We start from the raw sequence: 23,184 nt of genomic DNA on the forward strand, positions 1-23,184 counted from the left end.
GTGTGTGTGTTTATAGGCAAACAAAAACAAATCGGCTTCAGTGCGGACCTTCGCAAATTAGTCATGTTAATCTAAACACAAAAAACTTTCAAGTCAAAGAACAACACAGTAAAATAACGAACAAAAAGATTAATTGGTCCTTTGAAAATGCTTCTAAGTCTGAATTCTACATACCAAAATTCTCAATCTTACAAAATGGAAAATGTCAATCCATAATATAACTTCTCAAATCCATAAATAGTTTGCACAAGTTCTCTGCTTTTGTATTTTTAGATGTCTTCTGTACCATAATATAAGGATCAATGGCTATAGAATTTATACAAATTACCGACATAAAATATATCATTATTGAGAAAAAGTTAAAGTATTGATTTAGATGTTGTTAAACTATAGCTACAAAGTATTATGCTACTGAAATAATAACTGCTAAATTAAAGAATTATAAACATAAAACTAACGGATATCGAATGTGACACTCTGAAGTCTCCTTTTTAACACTGGTTAATGGAATGAATATAGATTAATACTTGTAGGTTAGGATATGTAAATTTGAACCAAGGTTTCAAGGATCAGTTCTTACTAGTCCTAGAGAAATTTTACCCTGTTGACATATTTCATCATGTTTCCTCTAAAACAAAAACAGTATATCCTCGATTCCAAGGAATCAAATTCTTTCAAAAATACCCAAAATGTAGTAGCTAGATCTCAGTAACCTAAGTTTCTCTGCAACAAATCTAGTCTTCTAGGTAGAAAACAAAAGAAAAGTTTTTATCATTAGTATACTGAATATACCTTGTATTAGGGCAGGTAATTACTTTTCTTGGTGTATTCAACATGGTTTAGGTATTCAGAAAAATAACAGATCTGACTATGGAGCGTACAACAGAATACATAGATAGGGTCTAGGTGTTCCATTAAGATGAAAGAATATAAAAATAATAATTATTTGCTCCCAGCACTATTTGCTTTTCAAGCAATGAAAAAAAAAAGATTCGATAATGCATATCAAAGTTAAAAGACTAACCACATATGGGTTACAAGCATCCTTTTTTACATAAACTAATACAAAGCATAATGTTGAACACAGGGCAGTGCTTATTTATGAAACCAAGGAAGGGAAAATCCATTTGGTTCTGTTCAGTTCTTATTCTATTCTTCCCTACATTTCTTAAACTCCCAGCAATAAATTCTCTTAGCTGGAGCTCTGGAAGCTTCAGAGGACATAGCTAATGAACTACAGGTTCTGCCGCTAGCAAACTCCACGCTCCCAACTTTCAGAGATGTTAAGAAGCTATTCTACTCCCTGAAATGAATCTCGATGCTATCAAATCAGGGAAATCTGTTTCTCAAATAAGAAGGGAAATGCCGATCCAAATGGTATCTAGTTTTTTATGTGAGACAGAGCTCTCTGTTTTAGCTTCTGTTGAAACCCCTAAAATATGTTCATATGCTGAATATACAGATCTCAGAAAAAAAAAAACAACTCAGAGTTTTTTTTAATACGAAGGAACAAAGGTGGATCTAAAGATTTTTATTTGGAAGAGTGAGTGTGAGTTGGGTCATATTGGCAGCTGAGTGGGCAATATATTTCAGATTTAGGATCAGACACAGCTTTTGTTTTCCCCTACTCTCCACGTATCCCCACCAATCCTCCACAAACAATAAAACTCTTACCATGCTGAAGTCTTTAGTGGAGACCTGAGAGGTGAATAATGTTGTGCCAGCATTATTCGGTCCTTTAGGTTATTTAGGGGAACATGTTGCCTTTTTCTAGCAACAGAGAAATTTGTGAGTTAAATGACATCATGCTGCCTTGAATGAAACAGCTCAGGCTCAAAGTTCACCCAAAGGCCAACAGTGATAAACTCTCATCCAAGGACAAATTTCAATATATTTTTGGTACTTATTAAAAACAGCATTTATATAGCAGCCATACAATAAGAGAGGGCTCTTTACCAAACTCTGTTTCTGATCAGAAAGCACTCAGGATCTGAGGAAGAAATCCTGCTTGGGAATGTAGTTTCTTAGTATAGAAACTAAAATTTGCCTTTGAAAAAGAAAGGCTCAAAAAACAATACAAAAGAAAAATAGTCTAAGGTATTTCCCAATGAACAAGCAATTCACAAAAGAGGAAATACAGCAGCCAAAAAATACGTAAATAGTAGTAATCAGAGACTTGCGAATTTAAACAGTTATGCTCTCACACTATCAAACTGGCAAAAATTAAACCCTGGTCTTTTAAAAAGTAATTTTTGAAAAAGGGAGAAGGCTCTTAGATAAACAATAACACACTTAACTACCTTAAGAAATGGGGAGCATTCTTATTCTTATTAAGGAGCGATTCTATGTCTACTGAAGTCTAGAAAAGATATTCTCTCTCTGATTTATAAATGTTTCCATTTAAATGTAAAGACATTCGCTGGCTTTCATATAGAGTAGTTAAGCCATAGCACTACTGGCTATGTTACTGGCTATTCTGCTTATTAGGAGCCATCTCTTGTACAAGTGCAAAAACAGTTGAAGTGTTACAACACATAAAAGGGAACAAGCTTTACCTATGTTATATATTAAACGATCAATGATCTTCCTTGCACCCTGACCCTGAGGTACCATAGATGTTCTCTAATTAATTATTAAAGTTTTCTAACAGTCAGTCATTGTACATCTCTGGTTTCACTTTCCTTTTATTCTACATTCCCAGAAGGACAGTCACAGGCAATATATAATTAGAAAAATGACATATCCTCATTGCCTATGAGATAATAGATTTCACTAGATAAATGACAACACTGGGTACATCTCCTCCCCGCTCTGCTCCATCTCCTTTTCCCTACCCCAAAGTAGCATATAATATTCCCACAGAAGACATAAACTAAGGAGCTTTCATTTGTTATTCCTGCTGCCATAACGGTCATTTGACAGTTAGCATCTGGACAAGTTATACCTGGAGATAGTTGGAAGGGTTCACAATTTAGTTTTGTTCCTTATTATAACCTTAAATATCACAAAATAGAAAGACTAAAACACAATGGCTTCATGCTATCAGCAAGATCAGCTACGCAACTAAAAATTTCAAACTGTTCCAATATACTTCTGAGAACCGAACAGACTGCGACGATCCCTTCAAAACACTTTCAATTAAGAGAAAGGTGTACACAATGCCTATTTAATGCATATTATGGCAACTCGATTCATACTACATTATATATACATTAAAATAACAGCAGGGTAACTAGAAAAGTCCACCTTTACTATTTCAAAGGATCATATTATGACTGTATACCTTCTTTCTAGATTATGGATAACAACTTTGCCTTGCCACAGGTTATATAATGTACCCAGACATATAAGTCTAAATAAGAACAAACCCATTCTTATCAAAGCTCTAGTAGAATTACAATAGTTGCCTCCTAGAAGGGGTGAGGATGGCTGAGGACAGGGATGACTTATTTTCCACTAAATATTCCTTAGCTCTTTTTAAATTGTGTATGTCATGTACCTGTCTAAAAATTAATATTTATAAAAAGTTGTGAAATAAGCACACTACAATTGATATGGTTAGTGCAGTCAATCCACAAATAAAAAACAAAGAAATCGAATGTATATCAATGAATGATGAAAATCAATGCATAAACAAAAGTTGAACTTACTGCATATTGAGTCATACATGCCTCCCCAACATTTTCTTAGGTTTGTTGATATTTTCTTTAAAAAGGAGTGTTGAAATGCTTATATATACTATCACTCACTCACTCCATATATATCCATTTATCATTATCTCTGTATTTACACACATCCATAACAAATACAGGGCCAGCTTTTAGCAACTAACTGCTCAGGTATACATGGTAGTGTCTGTTTCTGTTGAAGGAAATGACTATTTACTAAAAGCTAGAAGCTCTCTTGGTGCTGATTCTATGTGGAAATAGGAGCTATAATCCTTTAATAGAGGCAACTGTACTCTCATAGCTAACCTTGTAAGTTAGATGCATTTCTTTTAGGAATAATCAATTATCCATTCTAAATTCAAAGAACATGCCAAAACATAACGTCCTCTATGAGAGACTAAGATGAGTAGAGGATATGTAGAAACAATTGTGAATTGATGTCTTGAAGGTAAGAAATCACTGTTTTGGATCATTAAACTACATTCAGTGATCAATGTACCAATTTGTACAAGTAGGTCAGTTACTGTAAACTTTATTCTTGATCCCATCTACAATGACATAGTTAGACAGCAAAGAGTCTAATGTACTTAGTCCAGCCTCCAAAATAAAGTCTGGCAAACAAAAATAAAGGGGAGGAAGTTGTTTCTAAATGTAAAAATGGCAAAAATAATTTCTTTTGCACAGAGTGAATGCAGCTTCGTCCATGCTTCACTTATTTATTATCTAGTTATATACTAGATAAGTCCAGATCATAATAAAGCAGGGAGAATTAAGTACAGATTTTCTCTTGCCTAAGCAAAAGAGGCAAAGTTCTCTTGGCATGGAGAGTTAAAAGCTTTTAGATGTGGAAGACATCAAAATGTTCTACCTATACTTAAGAACATAATTTAAAGTCTTTCTAAATAATCATTAAGGATCCATGATGTGTTCCATGTCATAAAGAAAACTAATTTTCAAGATTTTACCTCTAAATAAATCAGAAAATTCATAGAACCAAGAGGATAGGAGAAAGAATGAGACAGATAATATTAGCCCACAACTACTGTAGGATTTTCTCTCTTCCCAAATGCAAGAGGACATTTTGCAAGGCTTGCTCTCCTCTCTTTTGCTCCACAGTGTAAAACTACTGGAAAGAATTATTGTCACAAGTCATTGTCACTGCATCACCTATGTATTATGTAATGGTATGGCAGTTATGTTTTTTTAACTCCTTACCATTAGATGTATACTAAAGTATCCACAGGTAAAAAGATACAATAGTAGGTGGCTTTCTCATAATATTTTATCTGCCATATGGGAGACAGGGGTTGGGGGGTGGAGGAAGAGAAGGAGAAAGAGAGAGAGAAGAGAGATTTTGAGATTGAGATTGATTTTAAGGGAACAGAAGAAACAAGACTGGCAGAATGTTGTTAATTGTTGAAGCTGGATATTAGGTAGATTTGTTAATGTTATACTATTCACTGAAATTCTGTGTTATGACTGAACATTTCCATAGAAGTTCTGTTGTGTGAATGTTTGGGGAAAAAGTGAGCAAATACATCTTGGTCTGCAGGTTGACAGAGTCACCTCGATTCTTTCCTTAGCTAGGGTGTGAGATACGTGGAGCATTCACTGTGTATGTGAGAATCATCCACGTTAATACATTTACCTCTGGTTCGTTGTTTAACATCTAGTTTCCACCCTCTACCACAAATTGAAATAGTCCATCTTCCTTCTTCCCTTTTTTGCCTGCCTTCTTTCTTTTTCTTTCTTCTTCTCCCTCCATTCTTTCTTTCTCTCTCATTGCTCTCTAAAAATTTTTTGAGTCTACGGCCATGCTGCCTTGAATGTGCCTGATCTCATCTGATCTTGGAAGCTAAGCAGGGTCGGGCCTGGTTAGTACTTGGATGGGAGACCACCTAGGAAGACTGGGTGCTGTAGGCGTAAAAAAGAAAAAAAATTTTTTTTTTAAAAACACTAAATCAATTATATGAATATATGTTTATTGTAAACTCGAAGAATTTGAAGTAAAAAATGAAAGGTTCACTGTAGCAGTGAACAACGATACCAATGATAATCTCAGAAAACCAAATGTTCTGGCATTTCAGAAGTCCTATGGTTGAGAATCTTACCTTTTTAGGTTAAAGTTTCAGAGTCTTAAGGCAATTATCAAAAAGAACTTCCAGAGTGAAGCTTTTCAGAATGCAGAGGACACCAAGAAAAATCTCTCTTTTTAAATTACTAAGGGAATGATGATGATCAAAACAAATAAATCTAACAGAAAATATCAATTTGCATCAATAAATTAGAAATACAAAGTAAAATCTATTTTCCATAGCTTTGAAAATGCACACATTAGAATAGAGCCATACTTGTCCAAATAACCATTTAAGAACAGAAGAGATATGATCTATCTCCACGTTTTCTCTTTATCGTTGTTGACCACCAAGTATCTTTAGCTGTGCCACCTGGTTACTGCTCAGTCATAAAGCATTTGCAACTGAGAGGCCAGAAAGACCTCAAAGGATAACAGGGATACCATTTCTATCAACGCCACTTACAACCAACAATTATCTTTAGTGAGTTTCTGTTCTATCCAAGATAGTACATGAAGCTTTTTGGATGAATAATCTCATTTAATCTAAACAATCCTGTAAGAAAAATATTATTAATTCCCATTTTAAAGACAGGTAAACTAAAGTATAGAGAGCTTACTTGCCCAAAGTCATCCACCTAGCAAATAACAGAAATAGAATTTAGAACTGCAAACTCCAAGACCGTGTTCTTAAGCTGAAGAATAAATGGCCTCAATTCATGTCTTTACCTTGTAAGTTCAGTATTTTAAATTAAAATTTTCATATATAGTATGCAAGAGATGTTATCCCCAGATAGCAACTATATCACTGATTTAAAGTCACCACGATTTCTGTATCCCGTGTCTCCTTAGTATAATCATTTTCTCATCTTAAAAAATATCTATGTATCCTAACCAGAAATACCATATAAAGCTATAGAGAAAAATTACTTTGACCAAAAGTCATAACACAAGGAAGTTACAGACATTCAAGGAAGCTTTATATCTGGTGACAAAAACAAAGGACTGTGTGGGACACAACTTCACATTCTCTACAATACCCCTGAGGAATTAGAAGATTTCATTTTAGAAAATATTGGTTTGGTTTCATATTTAAAGATACATACGACATAATCATGGGAGGACCACTGGCACCTAAAAAACAGCCTTGGAAGTCCAACAGAGTGCCCAAGAGAAGGAAAAAACACGAGTCCTAAATTAATATTCTTTATAAATCCCAGCTCTGACCCAGACTTGACATCATGTAAGGGTGGTTCTGATGCTCTTCATGTGGTCACAAAATACAAAGAAAGCATAGTAGAAAAAGCAAGAAACTGACGGTATACAAGCAATGAAGGCAATTCAGTGTTTTTTGTCTCTCCACCGAGTTCCAGAAAATCACATGGCGAAAAGCCTCCTGTCATATGACATCAATAAAGAGAACAGATTCAAACTGTAGAGAGACAATCTATGGTATTCACCCACCACCTTATGCCTCAGTCACTGGACTGGGTTACCTTCAATAAGAAAGATCATGAGAAAAAATTTTTTTCTATAAAGGAGAAATTCAGTGGTAATAGAAAATTATACACCATCGAAAGTAAAACTTTTGCCTTCAATAATATTAGAATGCGAATACAATACAGATAAGCAGAGGTGCTACTGAAAATTCTACAGAAAAGCTTAACTATAGAGTTTCCCTAGTGTTTTCTACTTTTCGGAAATAATACCTAAATACTATGATGCACTCAGGAGAACCTGAAACATATAACACAGAAGTTTTTTTTTTTTATTATTATTTAAAAGACAGTGGCTAAGAGCAACCCTTCTATTAATAGCAAAGAGGTACAGATACACATATAAGCAACACCACTAAAGAGATTTTTCTTCTAACAAAATCCATATTTATATGATTATATTTCCTTTGGTAAAGAGCAGCTATAATTAATGGATTTCCCTCCTTCTCCTAATGCAGCCATTTGTCAATTCAAATACAGAATGTCCAATCAATTTTGATGTATTTAGTAAGCAATTTGTCAAATGGTGCTATAATCCAGTTAATATATTAATTCCTGTCATGGAGAGAGTTCTGACAACTATATGGTTTTCTATAACTGGTTTGAAGAGAAAAATCTGTGCTGGGACTCATTCCTCGGAGATAACACCTCTGTGTCTTAGTATCTGAGAACATGCTAACGCACACCACTGAATGAGAGAAATATTTCTCTGGAATAAAGACATCTGGGTTCTACTGGACAGTGTGGCTACTAATTCATTATAATAACCTGGGTTTCTCTGAATCTCTTATGTCTCACATATTTTTAATAAAGTGAGCAAGCCAATGCATGTGACTCTAAATGCAAAATAAGTAAGCTTCTAAGAGAGGAACAGGGGTTCACTAATAAAATGTATGCATGTTATAAACATTTCCTCCTACTCTCAAAGTTTCTTCATATGAGTTGCTAGAGAAGTGGCTCTCGATCTTTCACTTTTCACATCACAATGTACTTCAGGTAAATGACTCTTATCAGCACTTCACACAGCTACCGTACGGAGGCCACACAGTTAGCTCCTGGTAGTCAAGACTCTTGGAAGGCTGGCCTTCAGTTTACACAGTGTGGAGCTCTGGACATGGCACATTTTTTACTTTGTAAATACATTTCATTCGCTATGCTATCTCCATGTTTTCTCCAGTGTGTATCTACACATTGGGAGCTGGAGATAGGATCACGAGATGTGCCGAGATTTCTGATAGGTAATCCAAATTTATTTCACAGAAGAAGTATAGACTATAGTAACCAAAGAAGGGTCGAATCCTTTTCAAAAATTTTCAGTTGGAGATTTAATTCCTATCAATTTGGGCAGACCCGAGGACTAGAAGACAGGTTTTTAACATGTCACTGATAACCTCCAGAGCCACTCTGGACATATTTGGCGAACACTTTCCAAAGGTGATGGCTCTCTCCATTCACTATATTCAAATCTTTCAGTATTTCTCTATCAGGAAATGCAAATGCAGAGATGAAGGCAAATCCTTTCTAGAAAACAAAACTGAAAAACGAGGCGAAAAATCTTTCTGACTTAGAAGAAAAAGCAAGAAAGAAGAGAAAAGGGAACACTATATTCATCTTCCAGACATCAGGCTCCCTGAAGCCCATTTATGAACCATGCAAGAGCAAAGAAAAAAAAATTGCCAGAGTGATTTGGCACAAGGCTGTGTGTTTAAAACCTGCAATGTGTATTAGTCTTCCAGACTACCAGACGTCCCATTGTTTCATGTGTCTGCTGAGAAGGTGCCCTATGTGTCAGAAAAGCACACTGAAAAATTTTCAGTGACCTAGAGGGTAGAGGTCACTTATTATAAATGGATAATGAGACCTAATGCAGTGCTCTGAGTATGGACAAAGAAAGGGTCTATCCGTAGCCCCTGGTGGATTGGTCATTCAGGCTTTTATATCCTCTGCACACTTAATGGAGTCAAACAATTGACAGAAATTCTATAGAGAAGGCTGAAACTGAGAGAAACAACTGTATTCTAACTCTGATAGGCAGACACAAATAGTGACCCTGAAATGGCGCCAGAACTTCTGTTACTACTGAGATAGCAGACAGCTCTAGCAGTCCCCCTAAATTCCCATTTAGTGATTTGTTAGCAATTAACTTTACTGATAGAAGTGATGGCACATCAAACCGCAAGCTCCTGCCAATATCAACCCATTACATTATCACAGGTAAGCAGACACAGATCATTCTGTTTTAGCTCCTTATTTTTGGTGAAAAGGGCAGATATCCCCACACCCTCCTTACCACATCCCAACTACTCAACTGACAAAATGCACATTCAGGGATATCAGTATCTTTATATAAGAACCTTAAACTCAGGTCTGATAGGGTAAATGGTATGAGAACCAGAGGTACTCATGGACTAGAGAAGTCCCTTTTTGGCACCCGGGACTGGTGCTCCTATGAGAATCTAATGCCTAATGATCTGAGGTTGAGCTGAGGCAGTGATGCTAGTGCTAGGGAGTGGCTGCAAATACAGATGAAGCTTCGCTTGCTGGCCCGCCACTCACCTCCTGCTCTGTGGACTGGTTCCTAACACGCCATGGACCGGTACCAGTCCATAGCCGCGGGGCTGGGGACCCCTGGACTAGAGGCTTTATGACCAATAGGTCATTCTTTCTTTAATCTATCAGAATCAATGTCCTATCTGCCAAACTAATGGCAATAGATATTAATAGTATCAATGGAAAAGAATGTATACTTTCAATTGTACCTGGAAAAAAGCAGGTGATAAAACAATCTAAAGGAACATTAAAGTACTAATATCACTTACAATTGTGTAAGCTAAAGTAAGAAAGATATTTAAGAGTCCAAAACAGCCCATTGTAACAACTGAGCTTTTGTTTCATTTTAATTTTAAGAGCAATTATGCCAAGAAGGTGATTTGATACGTAAAAATTTTTTTCCAAAAAAAATTATAGTAATACTTTAGCAAATAGTAAAGAAAATGACAGAAATGCAAAAATTTACTTCAAAATGGAGCATAGGTCATTATATTGTAACAGAAAGGACTTCTGATGTTGAAACATCTCAACAATAAATCAGCAATGACAGAAAAACTCAATGGACTATTCCATAGGTGTGAAGATCTATGTAAAGATCTAGGTATCAGTAAGAAGCACACATCCCATAAACACAAAGGAAGAGAAGAAGGGAAAAAGGGTAATCTAATCCAAACTTTTCAATCCATCATTTATAAAGCTTGCAGATTGCTCATCATACTTTCATTTCACTATCTGACATCTTTTCATTGAAGAAGAAAATATATTTAATTTCATAACCGTCCCTAAGTTATACAACATATACATGGCAAAATTCAGGGTCAATCTGTCTCAAGCTTTTAGTTTCTTAAACAAAAACACCATTCATTTCACTAAAATCATTTCTCTTTGGAAGGACATGTGTCACTTGATAAAATTAAATATAAATAAGAGAAACCATCAAATATAATTCAATCTAAAGTGGTTTGTTAACTACCTCAGATATTTGGACCTGGATAGAGCAGTATGACACACCCAACGGCCAACAATGGACTATAAATACTCTTTAAATAAGTCCTACATTACAAGCTTCCTCTACAAGAGAAAAACATTTCTTTCTTCCCCTTCCACCCTACCCACTCTTGGGCAAATATTTATTATGGACAATGCAAGGAAATATTGTTGAGTACCTCCATCATACTTGGTACATACCACGACAGCGATGCAATCCAGGATGTTAGGTTAAATCTAATGTGACACTCGAAAGAGAGCGGCTCAGAAAACTGCTGCGTATTTAATTGCTTTTCCAGGGTACTGACAATGACCATGGCAGAGACTACCAAGAATTTTTTTTCCTTTTTGTATCAATATGTTTGTTCCAAATAAATCACCATTGTGTTGTAAAACTAGTAAAAAAGGATAGTAAAATATTCTAAAATGGCTCTATTCTAACCCCAAAAGTTTGACTTTATATTACAAGGGAAAATATTTGCAATTTCTATTCTCATGGTTATAGTGGTAAGCCAGCAGCACAAAATTAACTTGGGAATCAAGATTTCTAGAATCTAACCTTAACTATACTGCTGACTTGTGATTTTCGTGCTTCATATGTGCAACAAATCTTAATACCAGCTTTAGGTACACTCTACTTCATTAAGTATTAAGACTAAAATAAAAGGGCTAGTGAAGCCCAAGAGATTAATAAAGCAGTAAAATTTTTAGAAAGTAGGTATGTCAATAGACAGCCCAGCTATTCCAAAGGAAACCAAAACTACCTCAGCTCTTGTTAGTATAATAAAAACTAAGATTTTTGTCAAAGCAACACTAATACTTCAAAGTAAGGTTCCAGTTGGAGCTTTTAGAATTATTAATAGTCTTCTTAGATGCCATGCTGTCTAAAGTATCATAATGGAAACTTGTCTCTTCTCTCTACATTCTCTCTGGGATAAAATTATTTCATAGAAAGCTTACACCAATTACCAATTATATACTATGCCACCCCCCAAAAAAATCTCAGAAGGAAGCTCACATCTCTAAATACACATAAGGAAGTTTTGGGGTTATTTACAAGAACCTTAACCTTAACCTGAACATTACTACCAGGATATATACTACATGCACCAAAACAGATGCAACACGGCCATCACCAATTCCCTCTCCTACCCCAGGTCACATTCTTCTCTTAATGTTTCATGAACAGCATAACCTATTACCTTAGCCAGTCGTCCTTTCCTCCTCACTTTTCTTCAGTCACATACAGTCCCAAATCATATAGATGCAACCTCTTCAATTTCTCCAAAATTCAGCTACTTCTCTCCATCCCCACTGAAATTATCCCCACTAATAATTAACTTCTTCCTTCTTTGAATTTATATATTAATTAACTAATGCTATTAACAGAGCACTTACCACAGTGTATTATAGAAACTCATGTACATGTTTCTTATTTGTTATTTGTTAGCGTAGTAAGTCAAAAGTAAAGTCAGCACGACTAGTATAATGTAAGATGAAGATAATTCATTGGACTTAATTAAGCATTTCAAGTTTAAAAAATAATTATGATCACACACTTCTACTACTGGCCACATAAGAAGGATGAGATTTACATATCTCCTAAAATAACTAAATTAGCCAGAGGAAAAGTCTGTTATGAACCCTCCATAACAAAGCTTAAAAATAAGCATAAAAATAATCAAATTTACTCCAATTAATTTGAGTGCATCTTAGGAATACAAAACAATCCCCTGCTCAACAACAAGAAATTGAAAATGCCCAGCATCCTTTCAACAATCATTAGGCACATAAAGAAGCACAAAAACACAATCCGTACCATGGAGAAAAATCAATCAATAGAAAAAAAACCCAAGAAATATCAGGGCGAAAAGAATTAGCATACAGGGACTCTAAAAAAGGTTATTATAAAATAAATGTTCCATATGTTCAAACACACACATGAGAAGAAAAGAAATGAAAGACAGAAAAAAGATCCAAATGGAACTTATTAGAGATATGAAATCTGAAGTGGAAAAATGTTGAATAAAATTAATAATAGCAGATTAGACAGAGAATATAAGGCTTAATATTTTTAAATATGTAGAAATGTAAACTGTACAAAATCAAACACAGAGAGGAAAAATTAATTTTAAAAAATGAACGAAAATTCAGTGAGCATGGAAAGTATCAAGTGGTCAACATACATATAATTGATGTCACAAAAGGAGAGAAAGGGACTGACAAAAAATATTTAAAGAAATAAGTGCATAAAAAAATTTTTAAATTTGATGAAAACTATAAATCTACCAATCCAGGAATCTCACAAACCTCAAGCAGAAGAAAACCACAAGACGACATTATGATTTAATTGATTTTTTCTATTTCTCTATATTATTTCTATTTTTCTACTGTTTTTATGTTTTCTATTTCACTGACTTCCACTCTGACCTTTATTATTTCTTGAGCTTTTTCTAGTTTCTAAACGTGAAAGCTGAGGTAATTGATTTCAGAACTTTCTCTTTTATAACATAGGCATTCAGTCCTATAAATTTCCCCTTGAGACTAATTTAGGACCATCTACTGATTTTTCTATTTTTCTCTAAACTTTTAAATTTTGAAATGATTGTAGATTCCTAAGAAGTTGCAAAATGGCACAGAGAAGTCTTGTACACCCTTTACCTTTCAAAACCCAGAAATGGCCATCAAAACAATCACAGACCTTATTCCGGTTTCAGCAGTTTTACAAATACTATTTTTTAATGCACTGGTTGTATGTGTGTGTGTATGTCTGTATATAGTTCTATTCAATTTTATCATGGGTTAACCTGTGTAACCTCTGCTACGATCAAGATACACAACTGCACCCCAAAGATCTACTTCGTCCTTTACACACATTCAACATCCTCCCTCCTGCTCTGTCCCTAAGACCCGATTGACGCTAATCTCTATAATTTTGTCATTTTGAGAATGTTATATAAATAGGATCTTTTTTTCTCTTGGTGCTTTTAAGATTATTTCACATGAAAAATTTGAAATTGGCTTCTTTTCACTTAGCATAATGTCCATGAGATTCATCTAACTTGTTGCATGCATTTACACATCAATTTTTTTTTTTTTGCTGGAGTATTTTGAGATATGAATGTGTTCTTTTTATTTTCATTCAGTTCAAAATAATTTTTAAATTCCCTTTTGATTTCTTCTGTGAACCATGTATTATTTAAAAGTGTGTTGTTTAGTTTCTAAATATTTGTAGATTTCCGAAGATCTGTTATTCATATCTTATTTAATCCCCTTGTGGTCAAAGAATATGCTTTGTATGACTTGAAAGTTTTTAAAATTATTGAGACTTGTTTTATGGTCTAGGAGATGGTCTATATTGATCAGTGTTCCCTGTGTACTTGAAAAGAATGTGTTTTCTACTGTCGTTAGGTGGAGTGTTCTCTTTAGTCAGATATGAATGTAGCAACTCAGGGTGTAAAGTGCGTTTCTCTTAAGCAGCATATACTTGGAACTTGTATTTTATCCAATTTGACAATATCTGAATTTTTATTAGGATGTAAAGACATTGATATGCTTAGGGTTACATCATTTTGCTTATTTGTTTCCATTTTATTTCCTTCCTTGGTGTAGATTGCTTTTGATTGCATTACACACATCTTTAACATCATAGTTTACCTTCATGTGATGTTATATCACTCACATATACTACAAAAAGCTTACAATATTAGAGTTCCATTTCCCCAGTCCTGGCCTTTATGCCACTATTGTCATTGTGTGTGTGTGTGTGTGTGTGTGTGTGTGTGTGTGTATCACACATCCATACACATACACACATGTGTTTTAAAGTCAAATACATTGGTGTGTGTGTATATATATTTTAATATATACAAAGACCACAATACATTGATGTTATTTTTGTGTTCACAGTAAATTATATTTCAAAGAGACCTGAATAATTACCCCCAAAAAACATATATGTGCTAAACATTTTCAGTACACTTCATTCCTTTCCATCTGGTGTCATTTTTCTTCTGCTTAAAGGACTTCCTTTAACACTTCATATACAGCATGTCTACTGCTGATAAATTCTTTAATCTTTTGTATATATGAAAAAATATTTTATTTCGCTCTTGTTTTGAAAGATATGTTTTGAATTCTATGTCAGCAGTTGCAGCAGTTGTTTCCTTTTAGTACTTAAAGAATTATCTACTGTTATTCGTGTCATTGGTCCCAGTATGTAACATCTTCTTTTCCCTCTGGCAGCTTTTAAGATTTTTCTTTTTCTAAATGATTTTGAGCAATGTGTCAATAATGTACTTTGGTATGGTTTTCTTTGTGTTTCTTGTGCTTGGGCTTTATTGATCTTCTTGGATCTGTGGGTTTATAGTTTACATCAGATTTGGAAATTTTTTGGCTATTTCTTCTGTCCTACCACCCATCCTGATTCGGGGACTCTGATATCAAGAATATGTTACCCCACAGCTCAGTAAAACTATTTTTAATTGTTTTTTTTCTTTTTGCGTTTAATTTTGGATAATTTCTGTTAGTCTAACTTCAATTTCACTAATATTTTCTTTTGCAATTTCTAACTTATTCTCGATCTTATCCACCAGAGCTTTCACATCTAGGTTTTAACATCTAGAACTTTTTAGTCTTCTTAATATTGCCCACATCTCTAACTCTTTGAACATATGCAATACAGTTATAATAACTGTTTTCGTGTCACTATTCCTGACCTTGTGTGAGCTCCAGGCACTCTAAGATTCCCTGATAGTTGTTTCCTCAGCTTTGGGTAGTTTCCCACACCCATCAGTATTATGTTAAATACTAGAGGAAGACCCTCTGCAGATCTTCAGAGTTCTCATTCTGTGCTGATCTAGCCTCTCTGATAACCTGTCCAGCTAATAATAGGTCAGGATAACAAACAGTAAATATTTATGGCTTTGTGGGTCATATGGTTGCTGCACTATTACTCAACTCTGTGGTTATTATCTTAAAGCAGCCATAGACAATATATAAATAGAAGGGTGTGGTTGTGTTTCTGTAAAACTTTTTTTTACAATACTAGTTCATGGTAGTTTGCCGACAGGTACTCTTCCTTGGTCCTACTAGACTCTGAGCACTGTCTACCCTGTATTCCACTTGGATTCTCCATCACCGCAACAGAGCATAGAAAATCTTTCAAGGCAATAAACTGGCAATTGTAGGTATCATCTCATTAGTTTCCTATTTCTCAATGATCAGTGTCCTTTATTCCCTGGTGTATAGTGACTTGAAAACAATTGTTTTACATATTCTGGTTTTTGCTGTTGTGGCTGTTGTTGTTTCAGACAGGACTGTAAATCCGATCCCTGTTATTCAATCTTGGTGGGGAGCTACTATTGAAATAGAACCTCAAGAAATCAAATGAAACCAAAGCACAGTATTGTGTCTGTCTGTTCCTGTCTGTCTTGTCTGTCTCTCTCTCTCTCTCTGTCTCTCTCACACACACACACACACACACACACACACACACACACACACACACACATCCAATGAAACATATTTATTTGAAGCACATAGTATATAACCATTTTCAGTGTTTTTCAGTCCTTTCGATCCGGTGTCACAAGCTCTCCCCACCTTTCCTATAATGCCTTTAAAGGTAGAGGAAAACAGATATTTTCCCAATAAAACACAGGAAGGCTCTATGGACCCCAGTCACCTTTCTTTTGTGTATCCAAGCTATATTTCTATTGAATGGTCTTTTGTTACTATTCAACAAAGAAAACTCTGTAAACTTAGGGAGGAACTTCTCACATACCCATGGATTATTTCAGAAAAAAGTTCAAAGTCTGACCTCCCCCCAACAAGGCTAGTTAATGTCAGCAACTTAAAAATACTGCTGCTGCCCAATTACCTGAAAGAAAAGGAGGAAACATTATTTTTCCCCTAAATAAAACTTTCCCAAGTCTATTCAGTAAGTCCTGTTTTTAATTTACAATTTGAGAAGCTCTGAAGCAGACTAAAAAAAAAAGTTATTGTCAAAGCTGGTTGATATCTGTTAGTCTCTTCTAATGTTTATCTTTGTTTCTGGCAAAGGAATACACTGAAATAAAATGCTTATTTTAGAAAAGGTAATTATGGTATATAATTTTTTAAAGAAAAAAATCACTAATCTCCTCTGCTATGTTCTTTTTATAAACTACTCCCAAGGTTTCTTATGACTAAGGCAAAACTTATTTTGACATTCGATTTTTGACTTTTACCTTTACTGAGCTATATAGTAAGATTAGATTATCATCTGCACATGCATTTTATGCATATAAATTAATCAACTATTCAAACCATACGAATTTGCTGATATTTGACTTTTTTTTTTTTTAATTCAAAACGGCAATTTCTATGGCTCAACTCAATAACAAAGAAGTCCTCTCTGCTTCCAGGAGCACTCTGGTGTGATTCAATAATATACCAAAATTCCTCAATTTTGTATCATTCCGTTCAATTAATATAGGTAGGAATTATGACTATAGTTACGAATGCAAAATTTGGAACTTTCACTTACTTCACTTTAAAGTTAGGTAAGAAGCCTTTAGTGTTTCAGGCAGGTTTCCCTTTGTGTCCCCCAGCAGTCACCCTTTTGCCACATATGCAGAACTTTGTTTATCAACTAGTAGTGTATCTATTATGATTACAGGGCTGGAAGGGGAGTGGGGATTCCTTGCTAAACATCCTGCTCTCCTACTCTCTTCTCCCTGACACGAAGTCTCTTTCCCATTTCCATTTACATCATTCTTTGTCTACTATTATTATAATTTCCGGAGTTTGCACAAGTCTGCTTCATTTGATCTACAGATCCAAATAGGACCAAAGAAAATGCTTGAAACACTTGTGAAGTTTGCATTAGCATTTTGCTCCAAATGGTTATGTTTGAAAATATTTTTAGTAACATATTTCAATAGTCTTCAAGTTAGAAAGAGGTGATTTTAAATATGGTTAAGTAAAACAAAAAACTCACTGGCATCAAATATGGTACACTTGTGTTTTTAAGAGCTCACAGCTTTTCAAATGGCTTTACTAAGGGGAATTGGAGAGAAAACAAGAGAATAATAAGAAAGTCTTCTTAATGAGGTTCTAACTTGCATAAAGGGCTCAACACATGGACAGGTAAAAGTACTGTCTCTAAACTGGCTCCAGGATTGCTTTTACCAATTGTATTTCAGGCTTTTATTCCTCTGATGCAGATGTCCATGTTTTGCATATTTAATTACTTCAATCATGTAATATACTGGCATGTCCAGGACTCTCAATCAAGTAGTCTTTCTTTATGTAAGAAAATGTGACTTCAAAATCCAGACTAATTCTGTGTCTCTACTCTCAACATAAAGAATATAATCATTATTACAGAATTACCTGTTTCTTAGGTATCGTTTTTTACCTATCAGATTATATCTATAGTACCATTTCACAAGAGAAGAAAAAGCATCCTAATTATAGCCTTTCACTTAGATAACAGATATTACAACATGGACAAAATCAGGTAGCCAGAATAGGCATTTCATTAATAAGTCCCTGAAGTCTACTATTTGAAAATACTCACTTCTGAGACAAGAAACGAAGGTACAGAATAATGTTTAAATGTACATACTGTTTCACAGTTTTTAAAGGGCTTTAGCCTCACACTTCATTGACCATAATAGCACCTTTACATGAGCAGGTATTATCACCGATATTTTATATTTATCAAGTTATGGAGAAATGGTTTGGAACAGGAACTCAGGCCTTTTTATTCTCATCCCATTGCTAGCCCATCTGGTATTCGAAAGGTCCAACGTGAAATGCATCATATTACATATTTTAATTAGAAACCACAGAATCATCAGTGACTATGTTCTTTCAAATTGTCTCTCATGCCTTTCTATTTCAACTCTGCAACATCTCACAGGCTTGTCCTGTCTTCTCTGTCATACAGCCTTAATTAAAGCCCTCTCATCCTGCTCCAGGATCATGGAGTCTCCACTCCCCTTCCCTCCTCTAAACCTCCTATGACAACACTGCCAGAGCGATCTTTCTAAAATGCAATTCTGATGTTGTCATTCCAATGCCTGCAAACATCTGAGGCCTAGCTACTGCCTGCAGTGGTGGTTCTTAAACCATGCACCTACGGATTTTCTATAGTTCTAAGAATTGGACAGAGCTGCTAAAAATCAAGTAATGTCAAGCAGCTTAATTTGCTGGAACAAAGAAATTAAGGAATAGAGATAGTTGCATCTGGTTTTTTGCCCCTTTTTCTTACATATTTAGGACTTGCTACTATTGGTCTACTGAACAGATCTATCAAAATAATAAAACAAATAAATTAATATTAATTCCAAAAGAGTCAACTATATTCAATTTAATAACTAGTTATTTTCACTCATGATTGGAGGCAGAGGAAAGGTTCTCATGATTTTAATTAGAGATTATATAAATGTCATGTTTTTTCTAATTCACGTGAGATGCTTAGATAACCTAGGACCTGATGACTTTCACGCACTCTACTTCTTGAACCAGAAAACCACTTACATACTACCCCTCTCTGTAAAGGCTTCAGCAACTTAAGTCATTGCTCTCATAGTTCAATGTATAACCCAATTCTTCACTGATGCACCCATCTCGTTTTATTTTACTTTTTCACTAAATGCCTGTCTTCCAAAACAGTGAATTCATTCAGGACAGAAGCAACATACTATTCATGTTTAAATCACAAGTGCCTGACACATAGAAGTCACTGAGTAAATACATGCTGGAAGAATCTGTGAGTTCAATTATATAAGAGAGCAAGACTGCCAACTATTTGTTACAATTATGGAGTTGTATAACTTTAGAGCAAAGTCAATAAATTTTCTCTGTTTTCAGTATAATATATAACACATTATAAACATAAAATAAAATAGTTTTAGAAATATTTTACTTCATGCCGTATAATACAGCCAAGCAAGGTAATAAGTTCAATACAACAAACTCTATTAAAAACATGTCAGTGTTGATTTTTAGGAAGTTTCTTAAAAACATGCACTGCTCAGAGCCATCAGGTTAAATTAAGGATCCAGTCAATTTTACAGAATTGAATTATAATTGTAAAGAAGTTTTAATTCTATGACCATAAACTGCATACTAAATATTAAACCGTCTTTCCATGCCTCCCCTACAAACAAGGCTGTATCTAGTTCAAAGTACACTTCTCCTTAAGTCAAAAAACAAAACAAAACAAAAAACAGATCAACATCTACAAATGTGAGAGCTTAGATATGAAACTAAACAACCCAATGGCGTCGCAATCTTTACTTCATTGTTGCAAGTAAAATTCCTCAAAAAGAAAAACCTGCTGAAAAGAGTTTTCACAATAAAAAGGTGTTTTATTTTTTTAACTCAGAAATAGCAAGTTTTATGAAAGTTTATTCTATCCTAGTATCGTCTTTTTAAAAAGTACTTTTGAGCCCACCAGATATTCCCTATCAACTTACATGATTGTAGGGGTCCAGCTAATAGCCTGGTAGTGTGAACAGCCAGAGGCACACTTAGTGTGTACTAAGGCTTATGGTTTACACTTGTAGTGAATTTCTTATTTGCCTCAGTCTGATTGTTTATGGCCTAAGAACGATGGATCAGTGGTAATATGCATGGTTGCATTAAAAGCTAGCATTTTAAGAAGAAATCTCAAAATACTGTAGGAAGGGAAAAAAACAATAAGAACTACTTACAGCCAGCAAGCAGGAACTGATAATACTGTACAGCATCTGCAGCGAGGAGCAGAGGGTGGTTTGCATTAAATGGTGGCTGCAATTCATTCCATTGAGGAGTTCTAAGGAAACAGCAGAAGAATATTAATATTTAAGCTTAATAGATAGGACGTAAATCACCATTACTGTCACCACTTATAGACATTGATATAAAATCACACTATCTTTGTAATCATTAAAATGAACTTGTTGGAGTGCTGAAACCTGAAACACAGGGCCATCTGCTTAAAAAGAGTAAAAAGGTGGTGGTGAGTCATACAAATTACATAGAGCCAGTATTAGTCTAAAGCAGAAGACCCTCCAACAAGATAGACAAGACATTTAAAATACTGGAAAGAGAGGAAGTGTAGAATTCAAATGTCACGACCAGGTAGTTCTAATTTGACCTAATTTCTGACAATTGCTAGAGCCCTCTATTCTCAGCTTATGTGTGTATTTTAAAATAAATTAAAGCAAGTAAAAATAGTTCAAAGAAACAGTTATGTTAATGATTGGCTTATTACAGACTTAAGTAACATCTGAGTTCCAAAATAAGACACTTATTTCAACAATGATGATGCAGTAATTTCAATTAGATCTGCCTGCTCATAGATAGTTTGATAAATAAGGTATTGATCAGATTACAGTGCAGTAAAGCAGTAGTAAAGAATGTTGGAGCCTTCAAAAATCAATATAAGAATATTTTAAAATGTCAAAAAAGACATTTTAGTGACAGGGATCATTTTCGCATCCATCTTTCTCTGTTTCCTGCTACACACGTCAAGACCAATTGTTTTTGTCTCTCTTGGACTCCTGCACACTATATTGAATAGGTTTTACTCTAGATTTTATTTCTTGAGCTTTATACTGGCTTATAGAGATTCTAACAATTATGTACTTTTGAGAAGGGCTCTGATTCTTTATAAACATTTTTACAGTGCTTAACCATTATATCTTGGGGAATCACTTTAAAGGAAACGTCCCAATCTATTTATATTAGTTTTTATTCCCTTTAATAGCTGTCTCAGTGTACTCTCTATTTTCGGTGAGCATGAGACTGGAAATAGAGGAAGCACTAAAGCTTTACATGTGGAATTAAAAAAAATCCAAGTCCTAGAAGAGGTCACACAAAGATGCAAGAAGAGTTTAAAAGGGGGTATTCTCCAAGGCACATACCAAAGACAACTGGAAACATACGACCATACAAAAATCTGTACACAAATGTTCTTAACGGCATAATTCAGGACAGCTAGAAAGTGAACATGTCTCTCAACTGATTAAGGGATAAACAAAATGTGGTATATCCGTGCTATGGAATATTATTTGGCCATAAAAAAGAATGAAGTTCTGATACATGGCACAACATAGATGGAGCTTGAAAACATTATGCTAAGTGAAGGAAGTCAGATGTCAAAGGTCGTATTTTGTATGATTTCATTTACAGGAAATGTCCTGAAGAGGCAAATCTATAGAAATAGAAAGTAAACTGATGGTTGCCTAGGGCTGAAGGGTTGGGGGAAAATGAAGAGTGACTGCAAATGGGCATGGGGTTTCTCTTGGGGATGATGAAAATTGATTGTGGTGATGGGTGTACAACCTAGTAAAAATTCACTTTAAATGTGTGAATTGTATTCTATGCAAATTATCTCTCGATTTAAAAAGAAGTGAATTATCGATACGTGCAACAAGAGAAATGAATCAAAAAACTTTTGCTGGGTGAAAGTAACAAGACAAAAAAAGAGTGCATGGTTCCATTTATACAAAATTCTAGAAATTGCAAACTAATCTATAGTGACAGAGAGCAGATCAGTGGTTACCTGGGGCTCAGTGAGTGAGGGAGGGATAAAGAGAAGCAGGAAGGAGATATTAAAAAGAGGCACAGACAGCATTTTGGGGCGATGGATATATTTGTAACATTAATTATGGTGATGGTTTCCACAGCTGTATACATATGTCAAACTTTATCAAATGGCACACTTTTAATATTTTATACCTCAGTAAAGCTGTTAAGAAAAAAAATGAATAAAGGTACTACCTAACCAGAGTCCAGCTGGCTCGAGGTGATGTCATCATTTCCAGTGGAGTGTCATCGCTAATCTTGGGGGCAGTACTGAGAGGCCGTGGCTCCATCATGTGCTCCACTAAGGTCCCATAGCAACTAATGATGTAGAGAGATTCAACCACAACTTGTTTGGACTGATCTACAAAGAGAAAAACAGAACATGGATATGAGATAATGGCACAAGTTAATGACCTTGCAGTCTGTTCCTGAGACTGCTGAGAAAAAATAAAAAGGGAGGAATTCTTTCACATCATGCCTGTTCCTTGGCTTGAATGCTGACTCTTCCAAGCATATGCTAATGAATATGAAAATCTCTATGCTGTCAAAATATTTTTGAATATTAAGCAATGTATTTTAAAAATGATATAAACATACTCAAATTCTCATATTGTGAAACAATATGTTTCGATCTTTTGTATTTGTCTGCAATGCAGTTTGTCCCACATTATGAAAAATGAATAGTATCAGGTGGGAAAGGGAAGGACTGACTGAAAAGGACACTCACTGTACGGACTACACTGTAGTTACACAGGGTGCACCAACTGAAGTGCATGAGAGGCTCTTTGTATGCCTGTATCGGCCTAACTTCTCATCTACTTTCTCTTTTAAATTTCTGGATTCA

At 34.9% G+C, this 23,184-nt stretch overlaps 1 protein-coding gene and 1 pseudogene across 1 annotated transcript in view; one reads left to right on the forward strand and one right to left on the reverse strand.

The window, feature by feature from the left end:
- BCAS3 (BCAS3 microtubule associated cell migration factor) overlaps window positions 1-23,184 on the reverse strand; it is a 512,946-nt gene that overhangs the window by 260,356 nt on the left and 229,406 nt on the right. The window contains 2 exon segments of the mRNA XM_039885843.1: window positions 20,483-20,583; window positions 22,536-22,701. Of these exon segments, the coding sequence (XP_039741777.1) occupies window positions 20,483-20,583; window positions 22,536-22,701 (267 nt within the window).
- On the forward strand, window positions 5,473-5,591 carry LOC120621388 (uncharacterized; annotated as a pseudogene).

Source organism: Pteropus medius, unplaced genomic scaffold (assembly GCF_902729225.1).
Source record: "Pteropus medius unplaced genomic scaffold, Ma_sr-lr_union100, whole genome shotgun sequence".
Classification (NCBI taxonomy): Eukaryota; Metazoa; Chordata; class Mammalia; order Chiroptera; family Pteropodidae; genus Pteropus; species Pteropus medius.